Genomic DNA, 12,570 nt, shown 5'->3' on the forward strand with positions numbered 1-12,570 from the left:
CTTGTTGCACAAACTCAGCGGTTATAGGCTCCAACCCCCTGCTGTGGCCTTGAAAAGGATAAGCTTAAGGAAACTGGATGGATAATTTAAGCTTGTACTGCCAAAAAAAAACGTAGACACCAACGTCTTTGAGCAATAAATCCTCATCCCATTAATGTAAGGTGACTGCACTTTTATGTCTATAAAAGTAAATGTTTCATAAAACTCAGTGCAACGAGTGCGCCACACACATTTATGCTCATCAAGCATTCTACGAAGTAGGAAAAGTTTGTCCTCCAGTGAAAGTAGTGTATTGGTTTTGATAAGCCGACACCACACACAAGCAAGTTTGAGCATTAAAACGATCAACAAGGAACAATTTGAATGTTTTACGAGGCCATATGGTGAAAAGGCCTTGAGTGAAAAAATGCGCGGTCGGTCAACACGGTTTGGTTTGAACCAAGCATTTTTGCTAAGGTTGAGGTACAATCATGGTTTGTGCAAGAGAAGCAAAACATTCCCGACAGCATCCGTTGGTTTCCAAAAGTGTCAGATTATATAAAAGTATGACTAGACGGCTCACTTGATTTTTATTTGGTGCTTGGTTTCACGTCTTTGTTTTGAATAAGGCTACATGATTACTCGCGTTCAAAATCAATTGTTGACATTTCTCTAGCTAATTTTATAGTCTATGCCTGCTAATCATTGGGAAATGACGGTCTCAATTTAACATTCTCAACTTGAACTTGGCATTGAGCAGAAATAAAACCAAAGACTGCATTTATTTTTCAAAAGGGACACGCTCTAAATGTGCGTATTTTCATTTTTGGTCCATCACCTCTCCCCTTGAAGTAGGTTGGACTTCTCGTTTTTTTTTGCCGTCTTTTTTTTCGTACTGTTTATGTTCCAGTCAATTTAGTAAGTGTAGAAGTGTTATCTTGGGTTATCATCTCGCTTCCTGCAAATTACGATGGAATTTCAAATTCTATGAAAATGTCAACGTATCTTTTTGTACAAAATTCAAAAGCCTTAAGGTTGGCGAACACACTTGAATGGAGTCTCTTGTACGGACCGTTTGAAGTCTCACCTCCAAAGAATTTTGATACCTTTCTCTCGGGCCTGTGACCGTCTCGTCGGGATTATGGTGGAATTTTGGGGAGTTTGTGTTTGTTTATAAAGGGAAGCACTCCGATACGGATCTGTGAGTCTGTATGTGCACTGGGATGAATCAGTCTGGATTAGCGTGCGCGGCTGATTCAGCAGCTACTGAAAAGTCCACAAAGTCAAAGCGGTCTATGCTGAAAATAACAGCAGCATTTTGCCACATTTAACCCCAAATGTGTGCATGAATCAGAACGGTAAATGTTAAATATACATTGAAATCTCAATCTGAACCCTAGATGATGTTAGTCTGGTGCAAATATGAGTGATTCATTTCTACCATCATAGTGTGCAGTTAGCTGGTTAGCTTGCTATGCCAGCACCCAAAAATTAATCTTCCCTGGATGCCACAAAATAGCTTGGTGTTCTTATTTAAACACCCAAGCGAGTAAAAGGTGCCTCGGTTGAGCCCACCATGAGCGTGCCGGCTGAGAGGCTCTTGAGATGTTAGCTCGCAAACTAGCTGTTGGCTAGAGCCTTTCATTGCAGCGTAGAAAGAAGGATAAATTACAGCATTTTTTTTCGTGTAGGTATACCAAGGTTTCTAGACAAAATAATAATAATAATAATAATACATTTTATTTATAAGCGCCTTTCAAGACATCCAAGGACACTTTACAATAACAAAAAATAGCATTCATGTTTCGTCGGGGTGCGGTTCGAACCATTTAGTGTTCCAGTGGGGGAAACAATGGCTAGGAAGCCTCACTTGACATACTCTGCGATTTTTCTATTTTATTTATATTTATTTATTTCCATTTAAATTTGGCAGGATTGCTACAATAGTTTTCTGGATTGTATGTCAAAATTACAAGACATTTATTTCAACTTTACAGGGACCACCTTGGAATGCACCCTACCTGTACACTGTCGTGGGAGGATAGCTTGCCATGTCATAGATGAGTCGTATGTGACCTTGATACAGTTCCACAGCCAAGGGGTCGCGGTCCTCCTTATAAAACAAAATACCATTGTCTTTGTTGGTGGCCACCTGAGGGGAAGACACACAACACGATTTACACATTATTCCTGTACCTCATGCATTATTCTGACAGCGCACAAAATCTGCCATGTGTGACAGGACAATCCGCTCGATAATGTACGGCCACTGAGATAATTTGGGTCAATAATGGTGCAGTGTGCACAAATAGAATAAAACACTCCAAATTACACGGCTGCCTAGCAGCCGTTTAATTTGTTATATCCTCATGGATATAACAAGGATGTCTCCTCTTATCTCTGCACATGCTTTGGAGAGAATTTAGGTGGAAATTGTCAGAAAGTTAACCCTTTGCAAAAATCATTGGGATGTATACTGCATGTTGCTGGGTTTTTTTTATGGGGGCAGGGGGGTTGAAAAGTGGTAACATAGGTTCTGGCAGACAAAGCTAAAGTTTCTCGTCCAGTTTCTTAACTCCGGAAGTTAAAATGAAGGAATTGGAATTGGGTTGTATATTTTGTACATTCCCCAAAACACGACATCAAACCGAAAACATTTCATTTTTGGCAATATTCTATCCCTGTGAAGAGGTCATGCTAGCAATGAGTGTTGCTACCTCACCATCCCAGCATGCACGCGAGTTTGAGCAGTTAGAAAAGAAAAACGGTAATATGCACATTCATACACAAGCTGCCGATGGCAACAACTCACGTTGTCACTCAACGCTCAGCCTGCATTGACAGCCCACCATCTCTAAACTCCCATTGGTTGACATCCACATCACTCCCCCTTTTAAAACCATACACCAGTGGTGTCCAAACTTTTTGCCAAGGGGGCCAGATTTTATGTGGTAAAATGTCGGGGGGCCGACCTTGGCTGACATTCTTTACATTGAACAACAATATTGTTCAACAAATTTTAGGAAGCCAGTCTGTTTCACATTTCCATTTTAATTTTAATTTCAACAATCTTAAGAATTTCTTTTGGTTCATTTGAAACAGGTATATCACATGCAACTGCTTATTCACTTGACTTTTTCTTAAACAGAAGTCTCCTGAGTGCAAATTGATTGATTTGAAACATAAAATGTATCACCATGACTTTTCAATAGTCACAAAACCTTTGACTCGAACAACAGGGAAATGAACAAGCAATACACATATCCACAACTGCAAGGATCATTTGAAATGTGACATATCAGTCAATATAAACACGGAGTGACGTCTTGTTAACTCGTGAGTGATGTCTCGTAGAGTGCTACTGCCCTCTAGTGTCTAAATGCTACTACTCATTTAGTGAATGCTATTACTCATTTAGCCACTAGAGGGAAGCAGTACTCTATGAAACATACTCACCAGTCTACGAGACCTCAGTCAATGCAACACATGTTCCATTGCGCCCAACCTGCGGGCCAGACGGCACTGATTTTATGACAGGGGCCGAGGGCCGGATGAAATTCGACCGCGGGCCGGATTTGGCCCGCGGGCCGGACTTTGGACATGCCTGCCATACACTCTCAAACTCATAGACAATACAGTTGAAAATGAGTCAGGATACCCCAGTTGGAGTAACCTAATACTTGCACCTTGCATGCATGTGTTATTTTGCTTAGTAAAGCAAAGCTGTATAATCGATGGAACAATGTATAAAATACTTGATTCTAAGAATGGTCGATAGCTGCAGCCCTCCTATCCACCCACGGCCCGTCATGGTCGCGCTACATTGTCAGAAAACTTAACAAGACTTGAAGATAGACATACAAAAAATAAAAAATGAGAAGACCCCAAAATCATTTGTAACGCAAAGTTTCGGACAAATGGGGCTGCAATGGCCACCAGGAACATCGTGTTGATGTAGCCTAACAGGTGGCCATATGGCTGCGGGAGGCCAACCACTTAACACTGCAGCTTTACCATGGAGCTCGGCCAAGGCCACAGCTGCTAACAAGATTCTGAAAAGAAGACAGAGAGAGACAGAGATAGAGAGACAGAGAGATAAAGAGACAGTGAAAGAGAGAGAGAGAGAGAGAGAGAGACAGAGAGACAGAGAGAGAGATAAACAACGGTTGGATGATAACGAGAAAGAGAGTGGGAGAACGTGTTAAAAAGGGAAAAAGTAGAGAGTGATTTATGAAGAGCTGTCAATGCGCTCCCCGCACCCTCACTTCCCCCCTTTCCTCTTACAGTGGAGGACTTTTGAGGCAAACTTAACAGCTTTGGCATTGAAAAGTGAAAAGCTGCTGGCGGGAAGGTGGAAGCACACGTTCGTGCAGGTGTTAAACGTAAGTGTTCTACTTTTATGCTTTCTGTCAGTCTCGCTGCATGATCTCGTGCCTTCAAAAAAGGCAGCAGGAAAATATGCCTCAATTGGGATTCGTCTTTTCGATGTCCAGAACAGTCCACAATGGAAATTGCATTGTAAAGTGTGTGTATGAGTGTGTGTGCGTCAGAGGGAGAGAGAGCACAGCATGTCTTGGATGCAGAGTGTCGCAGATGTAGATTCAATCTGGGAGTTTCAAAGCTACATTTGATGTTTTACACGTTGCACATTTTATCCGTACTACTGTATACCTGTTTCTCACGTACAACAGTGATATTCAAGGTGACCTGCTGTGATTTAATCATCCTCACGATTACGTATGTTGATAGAAAGTGAAATTCTAAAGGCCAGTATTTTAAAACGTAAAAGTTCATTGAAATTTGAACCACAACATAAAATGACGCGTAATCAATGCATTTTGTCTTCATAAAAATTACATATGCCGCTGCAGATTAATAAAACATATTTCAAATTGATTTAAGATTTTAATTTTTAAAACAGAATAAAACAACAATCACAATTTTAAAAATACATCAGTTGAAATGATTACATCATGTGTTATTTAGGTTTTTTTATTTCTTAAATTGAAAAAGGAAAAATGAATTTAACACAAATTAATACTATTGTTTCCATTTTGTATTTTTTTTCTTACTTTTAAACCCATCGATTTAACCTACAGGACTATCAATTACTACATTAAAAATAGTAGGTTATCATCCAAAATACCAAAACAAATAGTATGTGTACTAATAGGTACACATGTATTCATGTTTTTCAAAATGACTGCAAGAAAAAAAAGAAAAAGAAAATCAGTATACATTTTTACAAAACCCCCTTGAGTTGTTCAAGTTTGACAATGACTACCCAAACACATTATTTTTTCCAAAAAAATGTTGCTCACTTTTGGGTAAATAAACATTCATTTTTAGAAATATAACAAAATAATGAATAATGAAAAATAATGAACTAAAAATAAACATGCTCAGAACAATTAAAATTAACCCCATTAAAAAAATACAAAACATGCAAGCATACCTGGAATGAAATGTGAACATTGGGGCGTAACTTTGCGCCCGGGAGCTCCACGTACGCCTCTCGCCCCAGGAAGTGAACGGTGGCCATTTTATCACATTTGTTGCCGTAGAAGCCGGGCATGCAGCGGCAGACAGGTTCACCAGCCACCAGCAGGCATTGAGCGCTGTTTTGGCACTCGCTCTGATCACACGGGCTGGTCTGCAGCAAAATCATGGGTGGGGGATTCTCGCAGAACAAGCCACTGGAAGGACAAGGACATCGAGAAAGGGATGTTTTGGAAATTATACTTTGACATCTTCAGAATATGACCCATGATTTAATTCATTGCAGTGCCTGCTGGTGAGTGCCATTTGGTCACAGTAGGGCAGCATAACACAGTTGTGCAAACCCAAACAAAGCGTTTCACAACTACAGTGATTGACTCAGTGAGCCGCAGTAACATTATCTGTTCTTTGCAGAGGATAAACAATATATGCTTATGAGTATTGTAATATTGACATCTACCTGTGCTGTTGCATGATTTGTGTTCAGATATCGGTTGCTTGAAGCATTCTAACACCACCACATAGATGCCACTGTCTATGGCTTTTTGCATTGTGTGTTAGCATTAGGGTAGCTTTCTTGAAGTCAAAGTTATGCGGTTGTTTAAAAACACCCAAAAACTTCAACAGGGGGTGGTATTAAACAGCTTGAAGTCTTTTTTGTTTTTGTTTTAAGAATTGGTCACAATCTGCCAAACTGCTCCTTGCTGGCGAGTTTATGACTTCACTACCGTCATACTCAAAGTAATGTAATACAATGTTTAATAAATAGCATACCCAAGTGTATAAATAACCTAATACAAGACTTGAATATGACTACTTGCAAGGTATAAATTCAAAACAGAATTCACATGAAATTTGTTTTTTGGACCTAGACTGAGGGTGCATTGAGGTCTCCCCCATTCATACCACAAGACTAAAAAACAAAATATTTCTGATGTATTTTCCCCCTGTATTCCTCAACAAGTTTTCTCCTTTAAACATCACTGAATTTTCACAAGACTGCTCTTGCCTCTGCGTAAATATACCGCATCTGTCACAAGCACACCGACATCGTTTAAAGGTGGTCAAGTGACTCCATGGCCATCTGTGCCTCCTCCAGGTAGGTGTGTGTGTGTGTGTGTGTGTGTGTGTGTGTATATAGCTCTCACATCTCTTACCTGAAGCCCTCCTTGCACACACACGTGTAGCCGTTGACAGCATCCACGCACTCAGCGGCATGTTGACACTTATTCTCCAGACAGTCGTCGTAATCTTGCTCGCAAAAATGGCCCACGTAGCCTGGCAAACACTCACACCTGCAGAAATGTGGCCGCCATTATTATTGGATGCGATCTAAAGAGCCGCAATTGTCAAAATGTCGGAACAGTTTAACCTCAAATGGACTCAAGTGAGCAATGTGGGCCTGTTCTGTTAAACACGAAACTATTACTGTATTTTGTCATTGGAATGGCAACAGATGAAGCCACAGGTTAATTTTGCCATCTCGTGTGTGAGAATTTAATCGTTGTACCTGTGATTGTACATCGCAGACAGCGATAGATGAACAAAGATAAAATATTTGTATTACAGTGAACGAGGGATGGACCGATTATTGGATGGGCTAATTATCGGCGCCAACATTCAACATTTTGAAGCATATCTGCTTCTGCAGTTTTTTGAGGCCGATCAGAGACCAATTTAAAACTGGAAAATTGGCTGCATCAAAGCAGGCACGTGCAGAGGGGAGCGCTGGCCTCATATATGAAAATAATAACAACAATAATAATACTATTATGCAGTCCACCCACCCGGGTTTAAGTTGCTTTAAGTCTGACCATCCGTCCATCAATCCCATTTGACAATAAGACTGACAGATAAAAGCAAGTGGCCTGTCGTGTTAGTTGTGGAATACTTATCAACAGGAATTGAAATGACAAACTTACTTTAGAAGTTGGAAAATTAGCCAACAAGTTAATGCAAAGTTCACTGTTGTATAATACCTGAACAGTATTTGATTTGTGGATGTGTGTTTTAAAAATGTTTTTAAAGTAATATTTTCATGGAGTTTCTACAACTCAATTGTTACCGGGAAAATACCGTTATTTTTTAAACCTTGCACACCAAAAAATACTCAATGACAACTAAAACTAATCCAAAAACAAATGAAATGTAAATGAATAAAAACAACATTGAAAATGTCACTATTAATTGTTACGGGCATGGTGAAAGTGAATGTCAAAGGTGCAGAAGGTCATCCATCAAGAAATAAGATAAGATAAATACTTCCATTGTCAATCTGATGAGGAATTTGTTAGGATCATCAACTTCCTTTAATACTGATGATTGTTTTTTAAGTTTTCCAGAAAACACGGAAAACCAAACCAAATAGATTATGTTAGATTTATTAATACTTCCATTTCATGGGTACAGTAGAATGATGTGTTCAACCAAGGATGTAGGCAATTTTACTAGAGTTGGCCAGATCCAGGTGTTAAAGTCAAGTCGAGTCATGTCAACAGTATTTATAGAGCACTTTCAAACAGCCATCGCTGCAAACAAAGTGCTGTACATGAAGCGATTTAACATACACAATAAACAGTAAGACGAAATGGTAATAAAGGCGGTAGAAAGCACCAAGCAGTAAAATCATGCTGAGTCGAACGCCAAAGAATACAAGTGGGTTTTGAGGAGGGCTTTAAAGATGGGCAGCGAGGAGGCTTGCCGAATGTTCAGTGGGAGGTCATTCCAGAGAGAGGGACCAGCAACAGAAAAGGCTCGATCCCCTCTGAGCCTCAGTTTAGTTCTTGGTACTTCTAATAATGTCTGGTCCACAGACCTGAGGCGCCGGGCAGGTGTCTAGGGGCGGATGAGCTCAGAGAGGTAAGGTGGCGCGAGATTATTTAGAGATTTGAAAACAAAGAGGAGGATCTTGAAAAAAAAAAAAGAAAAGAAAAGGCAAAGCAATTATTTCTTTTTGTCAAAATAGGACTCAGGGCATGATTTCAAGAGGGTGTCCATACAGACCTCTTGCATATTTCCCATTCCCACATATCATCCCAGGAACGCATTAAGGGAGTTTCTTCAATTTCAGTATCAACTTTGGCTCAAAGAATGAACCGATCAGATAAGATGATCAAAGATGCCCTCCCATTTTTAATATTTTTTTTGGCTTTCTGATTCACTCTACAGACCTATTTTTTTCTTCCTACACCCTCCGTCACCCACCTGTAACTGCGACCGACATGGACACACTTGGAATCGTGCTCACAGGGGTCGAAACCAGGAAGACAGGGATCCAGCACCTCTTCGCAAAGGTCACCTGGAAACAGCGGGAGGGAGAAATATGATCTCCTATTTGTGTAGATGACCTAAAATATGGCATAGACAAACATTTGCGATGCGACGTGAGGGATTAAGGCAGAGCCCGTCTCAGCTCTACAACATCTGTTAACATAAAAGCAGAGCATAAATCAAAGAGGAGACATAAAGAGACAGAAAAGGGGTGGGGCAGGGGAAGTCTAATTTATGGGCCACTATCTCCTTCCGACGGCATTAAAACTCTTGTCTTCATTCTGTCCCTGCTTTAATCTAATCCTGATGCCCCTCACCAACCCCCTCCACACACACACACACACACACACACACACACACACACACACACACACACACACACACACACACACACACACACACACACCACAACCACCACCATGTCTGTCTCCACCAGCCTTTTCCCAAGACCTTTATAGCCTCGCTGGTAAATCACATTCTGGAATCAGCTGGAAACAACAGAAAAAAAAATATTAACATGAATCCGTGTTTGGCTGTTATACAAAGTTAAAAATGTGTATGGACTTGATCCGGCATCTTGACAAAATAAGTAACTATGGAGCAAAGTAACACGGAGCAAAAAAGAAAGGAAAATGTTCATCTCTTCATACATAAGTCATATTTAGTGCTTTGCTTTCCTGAGCAGACTGCTTTCATTTCCTTTAGTCCCCCAAAATTCACACACTAAGTCAATGTAGCCACTAAATGAGATCATAAAAATGATTTTGTTCTACAGATGAGGAAATGCGCGTGAAGTACATCATGATGATGAATTAAAGATAAAAATACGTCCCTAATTCTTATGAAAAGCTCTGAAGCATATTATTTTATCCCAACGTGAGAGGAAGACTACACCAGGACAAAAATCAACAGGAAGTTCAACTTGGATCTTCACAGTCCCAGTGGGATCTTCTCTCTAAGTATCATGGCCCCTTGACATTTCCATAAAGCCCTCACTTTCATCTGTCTACCTCACAAACTACATGCTGATCTTCACGTGTTTGACATCTCTGGAGGGGCTTACCTCTCATTGACCGTGTGACCTTTTCCAATGTGGTGACTTCACACTAAAACATTGTTTTAGACATTTGTTTTGTTGAGCATGTCTGCTTTACGGGAGAGAAGGAACATTTTTTTCTACTTGAGAAAATTAAAGAATGAGAGGCTAAAGAAGGAAACTAGTTTGCGTGGCTTTCTGATAAAACTAGCAACAGAACTGTGTCATAAACGAGGACTCCTTGTTGAACGATGTTGGCGATGTTCCACAAGGCTCTTTACTAGCCCCAAAGAATTTTATAGGATAATCTACTTTAAAAATTCCTGCTGTTACAGTAGTAGACGATGGTGGTCTACAAGTCTCAATGCCAGGGCCACTCCAGTCGTAAAGCTTGATGAGATACAAGAGGTCTTTAGTTTACATCTGACCAACTATATGAGGTGTGAGGTTACGACCGGCCTGCAAACAACTAGTTTCCTGTAACTTTGACTTTACAGTGAACCCCTGCTGATTCACTATTCACAAATTCCGGCCGCTCCTCAGCTTATTTGCTGAAATCCGGTTAATGTTTTATAATAGTGACGCTGGAACGGATCATTTCTATTTCCATTATGTCCTATGGAGAAAATGGTTTCACAATCAACCATCGTCATTGCAAGCATTGCATTCAAGGTTCCACTGTAATGTAAAAGCTGCATTGGCTAGGCTGGTGAAGGCTGAGTAAGTAAGTGAAGTCTTAAAGTGACAACTGATGATTGGACCGCAGGGCAGTGAACTATTAGCCAGCTCTGTGTGTGTGTGTGTGTGTGTGTGTGTGTGTGTGTGTGCGCGCGTGTGTATACGTAAATAGGTGGCTAGCAGCGTGAAAGGCTTTTGCATGACAACAAATATAATGACATTATGTGTGGGTATTGAATGAGTTCCAATAGCATAGGAAGTGTGTGTGTGTGTGTGTGTGTGTGTGTGGGCGCACGCGTGATTTAGAGGACAGCATCAAGCTAACAAAGAAAAAACTTAAGTCCTTATTCAGCACCTGGCGTTGCTTGACTTTCCCGTCCACTTTCTATACCTCTCTCACACATCTTTCCTGCTCACTTTATCAACCCCTTTCTCGACCTCTTTTCATTCAATGACATTTTTATGTTTTCTTCTCGCACGCACACACACTCTCTTCTTTTTCAGCTGCCCCGAACTTTCTTCAGGAGCAGCGATGGGGTCCATGCGCAGCGGCTGTCCATTACAGACTCACCAACCGGCAAAAGGGAAAATGGCCATTTTTTTGTGAGTAAGCACTTGCGCAGGGACTCTCAGGGGGAAACAGTCCAAGTTACCTAAAAGTCACTTACTTACTTTGGACACATTTTCACTAAGCAGCCAATTTCTATTATGTTCACGACACTATGGTGTGAAAGGGTATATATCCTGACCTGTGTCTTTCGTATGAAGTGGGCATGCTAAAGTGTGATAGGTGCAGCAGCTATGTAAATAGAATAACAGAGATTTAAAAAAACGAAATAAATAATGCACTGTTGACACACCGCACGGTATCGCTCAGGATAATCTTTTAGAGACATCTGTCAATCTGGCCTTTGTTGACTTTGAACATAATGAAGCAAATGTTCTTGCTCGATGACCCTGACTTTAATGCACAAAGAGGGTAGGTTGGTGTGTTTCCTCATACCTGTGTAGTTGGGCGGACAGACACAAGTGTAGTTGTTGATGCCGTCAACGCAGGTGGCATTGTTCTCACAGTCGTTGTCTTCGCAATCGTCCGGGTTCACCTCGCAGCGTTGGCCCTCGAAGCCCGGCGAGCACGTGCAGCTGTACAGCAAAATTATACCATGAGGCTAATTTGAGTCATGTCGCTTGAACTTGAAATAAAAATCACTATCCTGGGATGAAACCAGACAATAGAATACAATTAACACCCCCCCCCCACCCCCCACCCCCGTCAGAATATCATTCTCTGTTTCTCATTTTGTGACTAAAATATTACAAACAACTCATAAAAATGTATCACGAGTCAATAGATTGCAATACTGTAATCTTAAAATGGACGAATTTAATCTTCATTTAAAAGCAGAATCCAGATGTTAGAACACACCACTAAACCTGATTGAGCATTGCTTCTTCAGTTATCTTGAGCTTGCCCCACCTCCTCCTGCTTTCCTTTTAACATCTTCACCTTCTGTTGACACACCTCACTTTTTCCCTCTTGATGGCTGCAATTTGTATTCCTCCCCCGCTTGTATCTCACACACTTGTAATCCCCCTCAACCACACACACCACACGCGCACACATTTTCTTGACCGCAGCTGCACTCAGCAGCTCGCCCACCTTCTTTCTTCACTTCTCATCCTTGCATTTGTCTCTTACACTTCATCAAGCTGACCCTCTTTTTTTTTTTTACTGGATGAAAAGAACTTTTTACAAGTAAAGTCATCCCCAAGCGAGTGAGTGGCAACTTGGAACAGCCCCCCACCCCCATCCACACACACATACACACACACCACACACACACACACACCCACACACACACACACACACACACGCACACACACACACGCACACACACACGCACACACGTGCACACACACTTGCATGTACGCTGCCTTTCAGCAACAGAATATTTGCCGTGTGCTGCTGTCACACCGGCTCATTTTTCACCCATTTTAAATATTTTCTTTCCCAATCTCCACTTTCTCCTGAAATGTTCTTTTTCTCCAGCATCTAACACAGTGATTATGTTTGAAATCCGAGTAGGGTTTGCGTTAATAAAGTAAAT

General features: G+C 41.0%; 1 protein-coding gene across 4 annotated transcripts in view; it reads right to left on the reverse strand.

Annotated features, from left to right (window-relative positions):
* Positions 1-12,570, reverse strand: part of slit3 (slit homolog 3 (Drosophila)) — a 242,678-nt gene that overhangs the window by 16,006 nt on the left and 214,102 nt on the right. For all 4 annotated transcript variants that reach the window (XM_052086348.1, XM_052086267.1, XM_052086418.1 and 1 more), the window contains 5 exons: positions 11,466-11,605; positions 8,683-8,776; positions 6,636-6,773; positions 5,435-5,675; positions 2,001-2,131 (listed from right to left, as the gene is read on the reverse strand). In XM_052086348.1, coding sequence (XP_051942308.1) covers positions 2,001-2,131; positions 5,435-5,675; positions 6,636-6,773; positions 8,683-8,776; positions 11,466-11,605 — 744 coding nt within the window. The remainder of the gene's footprint in view (positions 1-2,000; positions 2,132-5,434; positions 5,676-6,635; positions 6,774-8,682; positions 8,777-11,465; positions 11,606-12,570) is intronic.

This window comes from Hippocampus zosterae, chromosome 1, assembly GCF_025434085.1.
Source record: "Hippocampus zosterae strain Florida chromosome 1, ASM2543408v3, whole genome shotgun sequence".
Classification (NCBI taxonomy): domain Eukaryota; kingdom Metazoa; phylum Chordata; class Actinopteri; order Syngnathiformes; family Syngnathidae; genus Hippocampus; species Hippocampus zosterae.